At 36.4% G+C, this 17,765-nt stretch overlaps 1 protein-coding gene across 1 annotated transcript; it reads left to right on the top strand.

Moving 5' to 3' along the window:
• The first annotated feature begins 672 nt into the window (after positions 1-672).
• Positions 673-17,651, top strand: zgc:112980 (uncharacterized protein LOC503706 homolog). Its single transcript, XM_067442132.1, has 22 exons — positions 673-694; positions 999-1,067; positions 1,193-1,311; positions 1,633-1,750; positions 1,869-1,962; positions 5,373-5,529; positions 5,618-5,804; positions 8,506-8,628; positions 8,716-8,769; positions 8,857-8,976; positions 9,176-9,334; positions 9,869-9,922; positions 12,923-12,965; positions 13,277-13,493; positions 13,655-13,734; positions 14,298-14,405; positions 14,493-14,573; positions 15,826-15,930; positions 16,055-16,176; positions 16,257-16,379; positions 16,706-16,754; positions 17,543-17,651. Coding segments are annotated over exons 2-22 (2,178 nt in total). The 5' UTR covers positions 673-694; positions 999-1,065; the 3' UTR covers positions 17,606-17,651.
• Positions 17,652-17,765: the final 114 nt, after the last annotated feature.

Below are 17,765 nucleotides of genomic sequence, written 5' to 3' on the forward strand. Positions count from 1 at the left end.
GATGAAACTATTCTTTGTTACAGCTCAGCTTTGGTGAAATGAACAACCTGTTTTCTTCGACATGCTGGTGATCAATGACGACCGCATGATCAATGCAGATATGATACTGTCAGGTCATGTGTAGAAATATGTTATATGTTTATCTAATTCTTAGCCATTAAGAATCATTCAACCTGAAATGATGATGTAATTAAAGGTATAATTGTGGCAAAAAAAAAAAAGTATGCTGAGCAGCCTCATTGAACTCATTGGGAGTGCTGAAGCTGGCTTCTGCTGATGAAACTGCAAACAATTCTTCACTAAATGTATCTTCTAGTTATTATAATTCTGACTCCAGGTTTTCATTAATCATATATTGGTCCCCCCCCCCCATTACAATTGAAATGGGGTACAATTAAAATGCTCTTTTGACATATTTATTTATTTAAATAAAATAATAATTGGTAGTGTTCCACTAGGCTATTAAAAAGAAGTCAAGGAGGTTATTGGCTAGAACGGGGAGGGGCCAACAAAATGGGAAAAAAACAAAATTTCCTAGGGCTGGTCAGACTCAGAACAGGTTGGAAAATCAAGAGCTATGACAGTTGGTCACATACAGCTGGGATCTTCGCTTTGTTGACAGAAACAAAGTCAGGCATCTGGAAGTCAATAATTTATTTATTTTTTGCAAAGAGAGAAGACTTTCTACAACCAAGTAGGTAGCCTAGTAATGTGGATATGTCTAAATTTATTCTTAAACATTTAAAGAATTATTATTTTTTCTAACGCTAGACATTTGCGGAGAATCATTGCAACTCCGAACCCCCCCCCCCCCCCGTAAATACATGATAAGATACCGTAGAGATAACAGCAGAAAGAGATATGTTCAATTTTATTAACACTACTAGTATATGTTGTGTATTGTTGTATTTATGATTTTTTAATATATGTACAAAAAAAAAATACAATTAAAATAAAGCTGGGGGAGGGCAGACACTGACTACATTTCCGTTTCTCAGAGTCACGTGATTCAGCCGAAGCGCCAAACTTTGAACGCGCACGTCCGAGGGTTCATTTCGACAAAATATGTAAGTTTAATAACCTAAGTTTGAACAAAACAGATGTTAAGGTTTTTTTTATACTAGACGCACTCATTGTTAGTTGAGTTAGGCTGGTTTTCGAGGTCGTTTCTTCTCATTGTCATGTTCTGTAGGACGCATCACGACATACCTATAATCGTTTTAAGCGATGAAGATGATGATGAAGGTGACTCCTTGATGACCCTTAACGATTCCTCTGTGCTGATCGTTGAAAATGAGAAGAACGAATCAGGTAACTTACTGTAGTCGGCTTCACAACACATTTAAACGTTAACAAAACAAAAATGTACCTTTGTGATCATTCATATATATTGACCATAAGCTGTTTGTGGACACAGCATGGCAGTAAGTTACCATGCTTTCTTCGACACAAACTGTAGTAATGCCATGGGCTTTAAAAAATGACCATAAATCTTTTTTGTTACATATACCATGGCAGTACCTCTTTGATATAAGTTACCTTGGTATACCATACACACTATGATAATCATTTGGTAGCATTGTCATCTCTCTTCTCTTTGTCATCTCTCTTCTCGTTTTCTGTCAATCTCAGATAACGTTAACGTTACATCCAAACACATTGAGGAGTTGGATGAGGACTTGGCCATCACATACTCCCAAACTGCAACAGTGCTCCCACATGCTAGATATGACTGCACCCTGGCTTTCTGGTCAGTAAAATAAGCAAATGAATAAATGCGTCTGCTAAATTATTAAATGTATAGTCACTGTTGTGTAAAGGTCTTCCAGTGTTGTCTGTGATTGTCATTGTGTGTTTGCTTGTTCCAGTCGAGCAGAGCAGGACGTCTCAGGACCGCTACAAAATAATGCAAAGTACTGTGATCAGTGTTTTTGCTACATCTGTGACAAACTGGCCTCGACGGTGAGTTCACTAGCTTTAAAGGGTTAGTTCACCCAAAAATGAAATTTTATGTCATTAATGACTCCTAATGTCGTTCCACACCCGTAAGACCTCCGTTCATCATCAGAACACAATTTAAGATAATTTATATTTTAGTCCCAGAGCATATGCAGTCTATGCCCACTTTAGTGTCCATGTCCAGAAAGGGAATAAAAACATCATCAAAGTAGTCCATGTAACATCAGTTAGTTGATTAGAATCTCTTGAAGCATCGAAAATGCATTTTGGTCCAAAAATATAAAAAAAAACGACGACTTTATTCTTATTTGTGGTGATGATAATTTTTTTTGAATCATTTGAAATTTGTGATAATTTTACCTTTTATAAAGGGCATTTTCCCCCTAATCTTATTAAAGGTTCACTATGTAGTATTTTTGCAGTTAAATATCCAAAAACCACTAGGCCACTGTTATATATTTTGTTCAGTTGAGTACTTGCAATATCCCAAATGTTTCCAACTATTTGTAAATTGTGAGAAAATTGCTATTTTAACTAAGGACCGGGACGTTTCAGCATAGCATTTGAGCGAGTCGCCTGTCAATCACGTCATATCTGCGCTTCCCTCGGTTTTATTCTGCAGAAGCGCTTTAATCTTAGCAGTGTGAACATGTCACAGCAGTGCTGAGCGAACGCACAGAGTAACATCATAACATAATTTTAAACACACTTAAATGTATCTGATATGATAAACAGAGCTGCTTTACCTGACTGGAAAAAGCGGAAGTGCGAGCGCCTGGCGACTCTGTCCCGTCCCGTCATAATAAAAGTCCCGGTACTCGTGAGCCGTGTGTTTGTATAACAATCGCTCCAGCGGCCGTGCTCAGCCCCACAACACTCGGTCCTGCTCTGCTTCATACTACAGTAACGTTAATAACCGCATCCATGAACATGATTTCTGCCCGAGTCCTATTTTCCACCAGCTGTGAGGTGAAGACCAAATGTCCCAAAATGCTGCGCTCACACCTGGTGTCATCAAAATACGCCTTTGTTTAGAATAGGTGCCCTCCAGTGGACGGAAAGTTGCATAGTGCACCTTTAAGTAAAGGCTATGCTTCAGGTTTCATTTTTTATTGTTAAATTTGATCAATACATTAAATTAAAATAAGACACTATAAGGGTTGCTACCAATCAAATTAAATAATGTACACTAAAAAAGTACAACTGCATTAAATAATATTTTGAGATTTTTAGTTTTGAATAGACAAATAAATGTTGGAAAGTATGTTTAAACATGAAACTAAACCTCCAGTAGGTGGCAGCAGGTGGCCATCTTAATGAGTGAGTTATTCAGTCGTTCATTCAAACGCTGAATCGTTCAGTAACACACTTGTTGCTGTGAGACGCGTTACGGTTCTGCTGTGATCGATTTTCGCTGCTGAAATAGAACAAACACACTCAATATTGCATCTAAAATGTAAGTGAATGCTAATGTAAGGGAATGTTAATTCATTGTTTATGGAACTGTCATATGAAATCAGTGTCCAGTCGTGATTGTATCCAGGAAAACATCTTAAACGCTCGTGTTGTAGTTTCTCATCAAGAGGCTGCATGAGCGTCAACAGCGCGACCTTATCGTCATTTCATTATATATTATTCACTATCGATTGGCACTTACACTAAATTTATGCACAATCATTATTGCATTTTGGTGATTCGCTAGTTATTTTTTGTTTTAATTAGGCTCTTGTCCGTCAGGCAAATAACATTTTCTTTCACTTGTCCCTTCAAAAAATCCACTTGTTGCGGACAAGCGTTAATGTCGAGCCCTGAACTATAAAGTAATTATTCTATCACAATTCACAAATAAATCTCAATCAAGTGACTGTGTCTATAGTATTTCTGTCAGGTCTATTAAGTCAAGAACAAATAAAATGATTTGGGTATTTTGAATAAATTGCAATTCAAGTTGATAATTCTGAATGAACGTTTTGGCGGGATGGCTCTTTTCAGGGAGTCCTCTGACCTTTCATGAGCACCATGAAATAGCAGAGAGTCAGAGGACAGCAGCAGCATTAGGGAACACTCGCACAGTTTAGGGCTGTGAGAGTTGAACTATCCCCCCTATGAACAGAGCAGCAACGATGACAAAGTAAAATGCCACGTTAAACACGACATGGAGGAGCTGGGGAGGTGGTGGGCAGCAAAGAGCTAGCAACAGCAGTTTAGGAGTGAACTGAATCTGTTTGAAGATGCGCGCTGTTTATATCGTAGCCATTAGCAGCAAGGGAGTTTGAACAGCTGATGCACTGATGCAAATCAGCTGATGCATCTCAGCTGAGCAGAACCAGGTGATGGGAGCGTCTTGACTACCTAGCCTGCCAGAACTGACGCTTGCCCTCAATTATACGCAAATTTTACACAACATTAAAATATTATTTTAAAATAAAATTTTAAATTTATTATTTTAAATTATTATTGCCCCTGGTTCAGTAATGAAGTCTTGTAATAGAGTAGCAGTGGCTGGGACAGATTTTATCACCTCAAGATGCAGTCTAATCCTGTTTACATGAAATAAGCCTGCTCCTGAGCAAGCTTATGGACCTGTTGCTATGACAGCAAGTCCAGGATGAGCGTCGAAGAACCAAAAAATCCGAGATCAAGCCAAATCGTCAACAATCAAATCCTGCTGAGTTAGCGACATATGAAGAACAGGCCCCAGGCCCATAAAAAGTGGCTCTCAAATCAATGACGTATTAGAAGGGGGGACACAACGCCTCTACAGATAAATGTGTATGCCTGCTTCTGTAGCCCCACCCACTGACTCTTGCGGCTAAATGAGCAATAAACATGACAAAGATAGCAAGATAATCGTTTGTAAACAAGACACAGGTCAACACTGGATTTGCAGACATATTGAGATTAAAAAACAATGCTGTTCCTTCTATATTGTAACCGACAGGAATGGTGCAACACACTTGTGTGAGTAAAACATGTTTTTGCGTGTACTGTGTATAATTATGGATATATAAATGCACGTACGCATGTATATATTCAAGATTTTTATATATATATATATATATATATATATATATATATATATATATATATATATATATATATATATATATATATATATATATATATATATATATATATATATATATTTTATATTTGTATATAAGTAAATTTATAAATATAAATGTACTTGTATACAAATATAATTACTTTTATTAGTTTATAATTAGTTTAATTAGCCCCTACCCCCGGAAGTTACACCTGCTTAGTGTGTTGATGGATACTAGGCTTGAATTGTAGTATTCTCCTGCTTACTGATTTAATATATACCATGCTAACAACAAGGCCACTTTTGTGTTTGTGAAGCATTGGTAAAGCACCGTGTAAATAAATGAGACTTGTCTTGTGTTTTAAAGTGTGAGTTTTGGACCATCCCTGGCTTTTGCCACTGTAATGCCCATAAGCACAGCGTCTACTGGAAGGCCCTCCGGGATAAGAGCATGATGGGATATTTGCATGAGCTGAATTTCACCTTTGAGCCGCTGGATATGGATTCAGACCTACGACGGGCAGGTATGTTCTCTCATGTTAATTAAACTGCATATTTATTGTCTCTTAGTACCTGTGCCAGCCTAAATGAAAATGATGTATTTGTTTGTAGAGAGTTCACTGCACAAATTTGCTGGTAGTTTGGCAATGAAGTATGCAACTTTCCTGTTGGGGATTGAGAGTTCCAACCGTCTAAACTGTCGGTGCACCTGTCACCGCAACCACAACGCCACTACACAGGGTCAAGCCACCGGGTGTAAAGGATGCCATAAACATCACTATAAGATTCTGGTGTATGAGTGAGTGGTCCTCCTTTTATATTACTTTTGGTATAATTTTGCTTTATAAAATTGGAAGTCGTCACAATTTGGTTATGTAGGTGCAATTGATAAACTACAAATTAATTCAAGAATTGTGTTTTGGGTAAGAAATTAACATTACATTGATTGTTATTATAGTATCAGTAACTAGATTTTTAGCATGACCAATAGTAATAGTGATTCTTAAAGGGATAGTTCAGCCAAAAATTTAAATTACCCCATCCTAGGTGTTTATATAAGTGTTCTTAAATTTGTTTATATGTATGAATACTCAACAGACAAAAGGAAATCCTGCAAATTTTCAGTACTTGCAAATAATCAAAAACAATGTGACCTTCATTAGGGCTGTGTTAAAAAAATCGATTCACCGATTCTGAATCGATTTTCATATTAATTTCTAAAGATTGATCTGTAACTCAGAGGATCGATTTAATAGGCCTACATTTTCTCCGTGAATTTTAATTTGCCACGTCATTGAATTCACGGATGCGCGCGAGGTGGAAGGACATTAAAACAACGAACATGGCAGCTTTAAAAACCCAAGAAATGCCGCGGACAGAGAATATTAGAGTAGATAAACAAACTGAAGCCTAAGCTCTCGTCACTATACCGCCGCCGTGCTGAAGAAACGCCGCGGACAGACCGAGTTTTCCTCACTCTTCCTCTTCTCTCGTTCCACCGCGGTAAGTTAGACGAGTGAACTCGGGCTGCTGGATATGTCGAGAACGCGGCTTACGTCACAGCCGTTCTCACTGCAGCGCATGAGAGAGCTGCCTTGTCTGGAAGGGGGATTGTTATTTACAACCATCAATACTCCATTAATTTGCAGTTGAATGTCTCTAATAATAGTATCAATATGTTGCATAACTATAGTCCTGTAATTCAGGTAACAGCTGGAAAAAATACTTTCTTTAAAAACACTTATCTAAATCTCGAAGTTCGGATCAGATCGAATAATGATGATCGATTCAAGATCTTGAGAATCGGAATCGAATCGATTCTTGATATTTGAATCGAAAACCAGCCCTAACCATCATCATGATCTTCATCAGGCATCAATATGTATGAATACTGAAATATCTGAAACAATACAATACTCCTATCGATACTCTCTGACCGACAGCGAGTTTAAAATACTGCTGGGCTGTATGACCAAAAATTTATATCACAGTATTTTTCTAAATTATACCGGTTTCGCGATATAACACATTTTTATTTTTATTTGTTTTATGCATGACCAGGTGTTAAACACATTTTTTACTGTCATGATGAGTGAATGTTAGAGTAGAAAAAGAAAAATTAGTAGAAAAATTTCACACTACAATTATTACAAAATGATGCAGTGGGAAGTCAACAACCAATAAAACACAGACCTGCAGCACACTCAGTTGAGTTGAGGGCACCTCAAGCATTTAAAAAAATCGAACCTTAACAAACTGCCATAATGAGAGCGAAATCCAGAAAAACATTGAAAAGGCCTAAGGATATTTTCAATACATTTAAGAACAATACATCTCTAATAGGGGTGTGAGTGACGAGACTCTTATCTCATGAGACGAGACATGAGATCGGGTCGAGAACAAGACAAGATGAGATTTTTACATAATATTTTTAAGAAATCCACAATGATAAATACATGACTAGAAAATCTTAATCTTTTAACTAATCATCTTGTAATTAATGTAATTTAATTTCTACTTTCTTAATATGAATTATCATATAGGCCTACATTAAAAGACAGCATTACTGTATTTTTTCCTGTATGATTGTCTCTTCAGACCTTAGAGCTGCACATGAGCTTCTTTTGACCTCCTAACTGAACTCTTTCCCACAAACCGATCATAGCTATTAAGTGCAAACCATAATCAAAGTACTCAATATTCAAAGTGCAGATCGAGACCAATTGTTTTTCTTCAAGCATATAACCTACAGATACAGAGCTAAGAGATGGTTACAACTATCTTTAATATTAGGAGAAATTCTCATGGCTCAGGGAGCCGCTTTCAAACAGCAGTTCCTGTTTACATAAAATTTTGCCATCTAAATTTTGCAGTTTAAAATATAAGTGGCGCTTCTGCTGCGCGACGAATCCTCCGCCACGGTCTTTATCACTAACATGTAACACACACACGCACGTAATGCGCTGAATGCGAGCATTTCACTAACACGCAACACACACTCATAACTAGGGCGTGATGGTCGCCATGTCCACTGGTGGTAGTGTGCACGTGACACTGACATGCAAAAAAAGTTTTGTATAGAAAATAACATTTGCAATAGCAAACTATTTATAACCTATACCTTTTAGCTGTATGCGTTTTTTAGACTAGCGTATAATATAGCTAATTCACTAATTCTACCTCACGCCATATATGGCGTTTCCGTTAGATGAGTGAGTTTGAGTGCTGCGAAATCAAATTTTTTCTGCATTCCGCAAATTAATTTTGTGTTGAGCACTTGACCTGGTTGGGAAACCAAATACTACATTGCTGATCTGGGATCATTTTGGATTTGTGCCGAACAAAATTCCACAATTTCGACAGATTTCAAGTCGTGTAGTATATTCCGGCCTTTAGCGAACTAACACCACTATATTTATAATAAACACATTTTGTAATCAGTGCATAGAACTTGAGAGTAGAGTGCGTGCTATACTAAAGTTGTTTCTTTTTTCCCCCAGTTACACAGATGTGAGTCAACATATCAAAATGCTTTTGAATGAAGCAGAGAAAGAGAATCCAAAGGCGTCTGTTGTGATGCTATTAGGCGCTATCAAGCTTTTCATCACTCACACTGTTCCTGGGTAAAATACTATACACATTTACATATTCTGATCCCTGTTTTTGGCATGTATAATGACATATCTTGACGTGTAATGTCTCCCTTGCAGAAACATGCATGCTGCTAACACTGTATCTGAAACTGTGTCAATGCTCCTGTGGAGGTAAAGCTATGTTCTTTTGTGTGTTTACTTGGAGAGTGCCTTTTGCATCATCTTTTTTTTTCTATAATCTGTGTTTTTGCCTTTCAGATTTATGATGAAAGTGTGGACGCTTTTAGTTAACTTTGATTTTTCCAGCACTTTTATAAAGCAACTGGACTTCTTCTTCCAGAGGCTTCCTCTGCCTTCAAACTGCATAATGCCAAAAAGGTAACCGCACATACATGAGCTGTCACTTGGGTTTGGAAAAGCCAGGCACTTCTTGAAGAATATTTCATCCAAGATGATAATTTCCCCTTTTCTAGTTTTTAAGAAATGTTTCCCAGATTTTGCTTGCTTATACAATAATTGTTCATTTGTTGTCTGCCATTTTGTTGTTTAATGATTCAATTCTTTTCTTTGGCTGTAGTCTGAGTGTGCTACCTTGGGATGACCCCTTGCTCTCTGGTGTGCTAAAAGGTCAAAACATCTCTGGAGAGAGGCAGGTCAAAGGTCGAAAGGCTCAAGTCTTGTATGAACCTCTGTGTGTGATTCAAGCACGAGTCTGTAAACTTCAACAACAAAACAAGTAATGGCCCTTCCTTAGTGTACTTTTTATGCTTTATTTGCTACTTATCAAATCTCTTAATTTACTTAAATATGTGCAATAAATCATATGGGCCTGCACAGAATCTGCACATGCAGAATTCCACAGGAAGAATTCATACATCTGTCATTCACAAAGATTTATGCATACTTAAATGCAGATTCAGCCAAAACTGTATTTTTTCACTACTCTGAAACATTCAGGGCTTCAGACTGCCAATAAAACAATTGTATTTGTTTAATAATAATACAGCCCAGCAGTATTATCACCAAATATTTTTTTTTTCTTCACATTTCTACTACATTAATGACCCAGTTTAAATACAGTTTCATCTTCCCAGTGCTGAAGTACTCCTTTAAATCCTTTCTGTGGATTTTCCTTGTAAGCAGCACACAAAATGTAGATGAAAAATCTACAGATTCTGTGTAGGGCCAATTATTGTGGTGTTATTGCTTTGGACCTTGCCAACCTTAAAAAAATAAAAAAAAATAATCCAGCCTTTTTTTAACATGTTAGGTACCGTGAGATGGCTCGCTATCTGAAAGTTGTCAGAAGTACTAATAATCCCACGTAAGTGCCAGCTGCATATTATAAATATATTGTTGTGTTATATAGATGGTTTCATCGTACGCATGCGCATTGCCACGGTTACATGCCTGGCTCGAAGTTAACTTCCGGTCTGTGCTTGTTTATCGGTCTGGCTAGTAGATAGTATGGCGCACTACTCAGTAGAAACACATTTTTGACGTACTATTCTTGGATAACATGATGTCATTAATGACACGCCCTAATGTCGTTCCACACCCGTAAGACCTCCGTTCATCATCAGAACACAGTTTAAGATATTTAATATTTAATATATAATATATATAGTCTGGGACTATATTAATATACTTTAATATAGTCCCAGAGCATATGCATTCAATGCCCACTTTACTGTCCATGTCCAGAAAGGGAATAAAAACATTATCAAAGTAGTCCATATGTGACATCAGTTAGTTGATTAGAATAGCTTGAAGCATCGAAAATACATTTTGGTCCAAAAATATCAAAATCTATGAATTTATTCAGCATTGTCCTCTCTTCCCGTGTTTCTCCAAAAAGATTCAAACGGTAAATGAATCAGTGAATCGATTAATGATTTGGGTCGCCAATGTTACGTGATTTCAGCAGTTTGGCGGTTTGATGCGATCTGAACTGCTGAAATCACGTGACATTGGCGACCCTTATCATTGATCGATTCACACCGTTTGAATCTTTTTGGAGGAACGCGGAGCTGTGAGCATGTGACTCCGTGCTGCTTCAAGCGCATCATCCTGCTCGCACGCGCATATATCTATATTTTAATACTTTTGCGTTATGAAAGCCTTATTAATAGCCTCTCTTGTTCTGCCCTATATAATATGTTGCTTCCTCATTAAATAGATGTGCCATACATTTAAAATAAATATAATTTCTTAGTGTATATAGGCCCTATTTTTTATAAATATATGTACTTGTTTTTCATGAATATATTTTGTAACAGCTACACTTATTCACTTTTGTGGTTTAAAAAAAAAAAATCCTCCACTAAATGTTTAGATTTCATACAATTATTGTGCACTTGTGATTTTGTAACTTTTGCTGCTGAATTATCCACTAATCTAATGTATTCACCATCTATAGTAGTAGGCTATTTTTGTCATAGATTGTGATTTTATATATATTTTTTTTTATTTGTTGTTTTTTCTTTATAATGAAGTCTGTATTAAGTTGATTGTGTTTAACTCACAAAAGAGTTTTTAACACACAATTTAACACACTAAGGTTTAGAAATCCTACATATAATTAAGATATGTAGATTTTGTTTAATATGAAGTGCGTTACAAATAAAAATGTATTATATTTTGAAACAGAGAAACATGTTATTCCTACGCATTGCACGATTGAAAGGCGAGCGCGCGCATTTATAGACTACTGTAAAGAAAACGGCATTACATAGATCACGCACAAATTTTAATCCATTTTTTTATTACTCACCCTCCTGTCGTTCCAAACCCGTAAGACCTTCGTTCATCTTCGGAACACAATTTAAGATATTCATGGGTTGGGATCGACACGAGGGTGAGTAATTATGACAGGTTTTTAAGTTTTGGGTGAACTACCCTTTAAGAGGGGCATTTCCCCCACTCCATACATATTGTAGACAGAAATGGGAGATTATTTCTAATAAACATGTTGAAACAACAAAAATATATAAATTAAGATAATGTTGCGCAATAAAATTAAAGATGATAACGCATAAGAAATATAACCCAGCCTCTGTTGTTATTGACATCTACCGGAAGTTAAGTTTGGGCCACAAAAGCGTGCATGCGCAGTAGGGATGTGCGATATACCGGTACTGGAAAAATACCGGTATATATTTTATTTAAAACGGTACGATATCATGATTTGGCACATTTCGGTATATGCTGCTGTTCCGAAGTTCACCGCTAGATGGCAGCGCTCTACCCAAACTGAGCCGAAACAACCCGCAAATGTGACAACAACATAGACGGACAAAATGGATAAAGCAGTTGAATCTCACTCAAGATGCCCAAAACGAATTAATAAAGAGAGGAGTAGAAGTGACATTTGTAATGACTTTGCTTATAAAACTGATGAAGAACCATCAAACCTAGCCAAGAAGCATCTGTCACTATCCTGACTTTAAGACTTCTGAAGAGATCGATAGGTCAGTGGATCATTCAAACCATCTCATTTAGACATTTATTTTCTTTTAACACTGATCAACGCACACACATAGCCTAACATAAGATCGAATATCACAATCTCCAGCGTTCGTTTCAACCAATGACATTTAGATCTCATTATATTTGCACGCATACTATTGCACTATTTATATTCGCGTTAGACACAACCGCCTGTGTTTATGTGAATACTCACTAAAGACGGGCATTTGTACATAATTCTGTGTATTTGACTGTTTAAGGAAACTTAATGTGTAATGTGCGAGCGTGACTAAGTGACAGGCGTGTGTGTGTGTGTGTCGTTGTTATAAGCTCATGTCTCCTGTAACTGTTATTACGAAATGCTATAAAATCACTTGCATGTTCAAATGATTTCCGTTATCCATCCCGAGACGAGCGAGAAATGTTGAATAGGATTATGCAGATTGCTTTAGTGTAGTGCGATGTCTTTTGAAACCAGAAGCAATTTGCTAATTTTGAGAGATTTTTGCTGAAATTATTTCTCACAAGAAAGTTTTCAAATGACTGATTTGATGTGATAAGCTTTGCTGATTAATTTACTAATAAACATTTGTGGTAATTTCCCACTTTATAAACTCAAAACTTGCATAATTGTTCTCATTCGCGTCCAATATACCCGCGCTAATATCAGACCTTGTGGTATCGATTTAATATCGGTACTTCGGTATTAGATTGTGGTACCGTACCGAAGCCAAAATTGTGGTATCGAGCCATCCCTAATGCGCAGTTATGTGTTTGTTGTTGTTGAAACAGCCTATAAGCAGAATGTTAATACAATTTGGTACAATCTTTTGTTGTATGTCTGTCTGGGATTTAGGCTGCAGAGAATGAGAGACTTGGTTCCCCTCTATCTGTGCAAGGTATAGAATAAATCTAAGCTTTCTACCTTATTTAATATGCTTCAGTTCTATACATTCATTTCAGACATTTTAAGTCAAGACTCTGGAGTTTTCTAACTTTTTGATGGTCCCCATGGCCCTAAAAGGACACCTATTTTAAAATGTATACAAATTAATTAATTTCCTCCCTAAAATTGAGAATGCAGTGCTTGTGAATCCCAGGTTGTTAAATGACACACAATGGTTGGATATAATCAATGATTTGAAAAGTAAATGATCATGATAATGTAAAAGCCCCGTCTTGACTGCTTTTCTGTTGTTTGTGTGTTTAGGTTGGTGATTACAGTGGTGCGGTCAACGCTATGTTATCGTCAATGCTCGGTGCCTCTTGCCCCGCCTCCCGACTCACACCTCCACAGTTCAGAGCGTACCTCCGAATTTTTACATCGGGCCTAGCCCCTGATATAGCACAACAAGAATTTGATCCAGGAAATAGCCATATGATCATACCTGATCCTTTACTGAGCACCAAGTGGACACCCATCGAAGGTAGAGAATTGACAGTGTTTATCTTAGACATCTACTAAAAGTTAACCAGTGTCTTGTTTTCCTGCATTATGTATCCTCCTTTTAATAGAGTCTGTATCATTTAAGCTCATTGACAGAGCAATGAATGTTAATGCTGTACCAACCCTGTTCCTTCAATAAAGGTTCGAATTCATTCAAGATGATGGAGATATTGAAGTTTGCACTGAGGGTTCTGGACTGTAACGGTGCTGTTTTTGCTGATGTAGGTAAAACATTATATATGTATATGTGTGTGTGTGTGTGTGTGTGTGTACACTTAATCCACCTTATTTTAATTGAGGCCTGGCCATTTGTAACTTGAATTTGCATAGGTTCTGGCTTCCAGTTATTATTACCTGTACAAAAACAGTCCATTATACTATTTTAGTTATGTATTGCAAACTGGTTCTTATCATATGGTTTTAATTTATTATAATCATAAACAAGTCTGTTTGCTAAAAAAAGAAATAATAAAATGTTCATGTTTCATGCACAAATGCTCAGTTTACTTTGTGTAATATTCGAGTGAATATAATACTGGACATTTTATCTATTTATTGCTGCCCACCAAACCTTTTTGTGTTATTTATTAACTACAACATTTTGTCTCGGTGTTAAAGGCATTATTTAGCTGTTGCAAATTGAATGTGTGGTAAACAGCATCAATTGTCACCTATCATAAAAACATCAAAACCTGTTTTGATTTCATATATTATTCATATATATTAACTCTTTATGTGCTTGTGAAGTCTGTTTTTTTTATGACAGATGTCTCTTTGTTTGTAGTCAGAAACCTGGGTGTATCTGCTAAGCGTTGTCAGTTCCAGTTGTATTACTCCAGATGGTCTTGTCGTTGGTGCATTCTATGCAGAGCCTGACGTCACCTTTCAAGCGGTAAGAAGAGAGTATGTTCTCCATCCCAACAGACATAAAAACAAACAGAGATGTTTTGGAGACGGATGGTTATGCGTGTTTGTTCAGGTGACCAAAGAAGCTGCCAATGCAATTCTCAAGGAGCTTACGCTGACGTCCCGTATACAGATCCCCAAAACCTTTGAGAATGTGAGTTTAAATTGAGTTCTCCCAAGTTTTTTTGTGTGTAAACCCTGGGTTCTTGGTGACTGACATATTACATATGGCAAATTACCATTTCTCTGAAGCAGATATTAGCCAGTGTACACTCGTCGCCCAAAATTTTTTGATATGTATGATTTAGGTGAGTTTGTCTTTTATGCCCACCAAGGCTGCGTTTATTTTATTTAAAAAGAAAATCTAAAATATATTTTCTTTTAATATTTTGAAGTGTAATTTATTTCTGTGATACAAAGCTGAATTCATCATCATTACTTAAGTCTTCAGTGTCACATTTTCCTTCAGAAATCATTCTAACAAGATGATTTGGTGCTCAAGAAACATTTGATTATTAATGTTCAAAACGGTTATGTAAAACATTTTTCAAGATTCTTTGAATTTTTTTTCAAAAGAATAGCATTTATTTTAAATATACCGTAATCTTTTGTAATATTTTAAATGTCTTTATTGTCATTTTTTTGATCAATTTAATGCATTCTTAGGCCAGGTTGAGATGGTTTGGACATGTTCAGAGGAGGGAGAGTGAATATATCAGTAAAGGGATGCTGAGGTTAGAGCTGCCAGGCAGGAGGTCAAGAGGAAGACCAAAGAGGAGGTTTATGGATGTAGTGAAGGAGGACATGAAGGTAGTCGGTCTGAGAGAAGAGGATACAGAGGATAGGAATAGATGGAGGAAGATGATTCGCTGTGGTGACCCCTGAAGGGAACAGCCGAAAGAAAAAGACTTCTTTTGAATGTTCTATTAATCAAAGAATCCTAATTTTTTTTTACACAACTGTTTAACATTTAATGATAATCATAAATGTTTCTTAAGCAGCAGCAAATCATATTAGAATGTTTTGTTTGAAGGATAACACGACACTGAAGACTGGAGTAATGATGCTGAAAATACAGCTTTGATCACAGAAAGAAATTACATTTTTAAGATATTAAATAAGATATATTTTCAACTAAGTTATTTTATATTTTAATATTTCACAATATTCCTTTTTTTATTTATTTAAATAGCCTTGGTGAGCATAAGAGACTTCTTCTGAAAAACTTTTGAACCGCAGTCTATTTATATGCACATATAATGAAATGCAACTTTTTTTATTTGTTATTTCTTCCTGGGCCTTATTACAAATAAATGCTCTTTAAATGCCAAATGGAAGAGATTACAGCAGCTATATATTATACATTTTGTCTTATTAGTGCTAATGTTGTTTTATTTTTCCATTAGGCTTATCCTGACCAGGCCAGACTGCTGTTAGCCACTCAGGCTTTGGTGCTGCGCATTTTCCACTCTGAGCTCAGCCCCATCCTCAATGTCATCATTTCTTTCAGGGTGCTTATTTTCTGTAGTTTTTACTCAATTTTGCAAGTTCAGACCTTCAATTTACAGCTTTTAGAAATTGAGCAGTTATGATTTTGTGCAGATTCATGTGTAATGGTGTGTCATTTGTTGTTAGTTCAACCATTGGGCACTCCGTTGGTTCTTTAACAGTCTGTTGGGGAGGCTGGATGTGCTACACTACCTCCTGTGCTGTCTTCTGCAGGAACTGTCTCATAAGCAGTACCAAATCATACAGAGGTAAGGTTGTGTACTCACACACACCAAAACTGAATAAAAACCTTCATGATAAGCATGTACATGCTCTATATCTGTTTCAGAAAATGGACTGAAACCGAACATTCCCTGGTTGCATCCTTCCTATGCTTGTACTTTGTGGAAAGCAGTGTGATTCTGGACATCCACACCTATCCCATCAATAGCTTGCTGGCCACTTGGAATGAGTAAGAAGCAGCAGTCCATCACTATAGTAAATTCATGATGTTCCTCATTTCAGCACTGAGGGATGTGTAGGATGTAAATGCGCAGTACATGTATGTATTATGATAATAAACAAGAATTTTTTTTAATAGAATATTGGAATTGCATTGGATTTTGGATAGTCCTAATGCATCTTGTCCAGAGGGATATAAAAAGGAAGATCGGGAATATAATTATAATTTTTTTAAATCCACTAAAGCAATTGGATAATTGTTACAATTTAAGTACATATAAACATACCATGAAATTGAATTTATCAACAAATTGCTAATGCACTCTTTGATTTCAGAATGTACTACCCTTGGCAACTAAGCTTGAGACTACAACTTGAAAGCAACGTAAGAATCTTTTCCATTAAAGAGTTAGTTCACCCAAAAATGTAAATTCTGTCATTATTACTCTCCCTCATGTCGTTCTAAACCCGTAAGACCTTTGTTCATCTCTGGAACACAAATTAAAATATTTTTAATGAAATCCGAGAGCTCTCTGACCCTTCCATAGACTGTAATTTAATGAACACTTTTAAGGCCCAGAAAGGAACACATTGTTAAAATAGTCTGTGACTGCAGTGGTTTAATTTTAATGTTATGAGAGGACTATTTATGTGCAAAAAAACCCAACAACTTTCAGTCAACAATCTTTTTTCTTCAGTGTTGGTCTTCTGTAAGATTTACATAAACACCACAACACGTGATCATAGGATTGTGTTTAGCCAATAGTGAGCCCGTGCTTTGCCATTAAACCCGGAAGAGCTGTACTTTGTGAATAGCCCTATGATGTAAATGGTGTAAAAGAGTGACCGGGAAGAGATTATTAAATAAAGTTGTTATTATTGTTTGTTTTTGCACACAAAAATTATTCTCATCGCTTCATTACATTAAGGTTGAACCACTTGAGTCACATGGACTACTTTAACAATGTCTTTATTACCTTTCTGGGCCTTGAAAGTTGCAATTATTTTGCTGTCTTTGGAACGATATGAGAGGGAGTAATTAATGACACAATTTTTAGTTTTGGGTGAACGAACCCTTTAATGACTTAGTGTAACACAGCTTTTATAAATCTATGACTAAATCTCAATAACCCTTTATATTTTTAAGGTGAGCTGCTCTTCTCTCTCTTGCAGGTGGCCAGACTTACTCAAGAAAAGCGTGAAATCCTGCAACATATCCAACTCCAAGGAATATAAGTCTGACCAACATCCTGAACAAATGAACATGCACAGTATTTCATTCCATGCAATAAGTTTGGATGAGATAAAGGTTTCATTTATATTTTATTATCTGCTGGGGAAATGTAGTTTTATCCCAATGTTTTTGTTTAGCAAACTTTTCTGTGAGAGAGCCTCT

The sequence above is a fragment of the Pseudorasbora parva genome, chromosome 4 (genome assembly GCF_024679245.1).
Source record: "Pseudorasbora parva isolate DD20220531a chromosome 4, ASM2467924v1, whole genome shotgun sequence".
In the NCBI taxonomy this organism is placed as follows: Eukaryota; Metazoa; Chordata; class Actinopteri; order Cypriniformes; family Gobionidae; genus Pseudorasbora; species Pseudorasbora parva.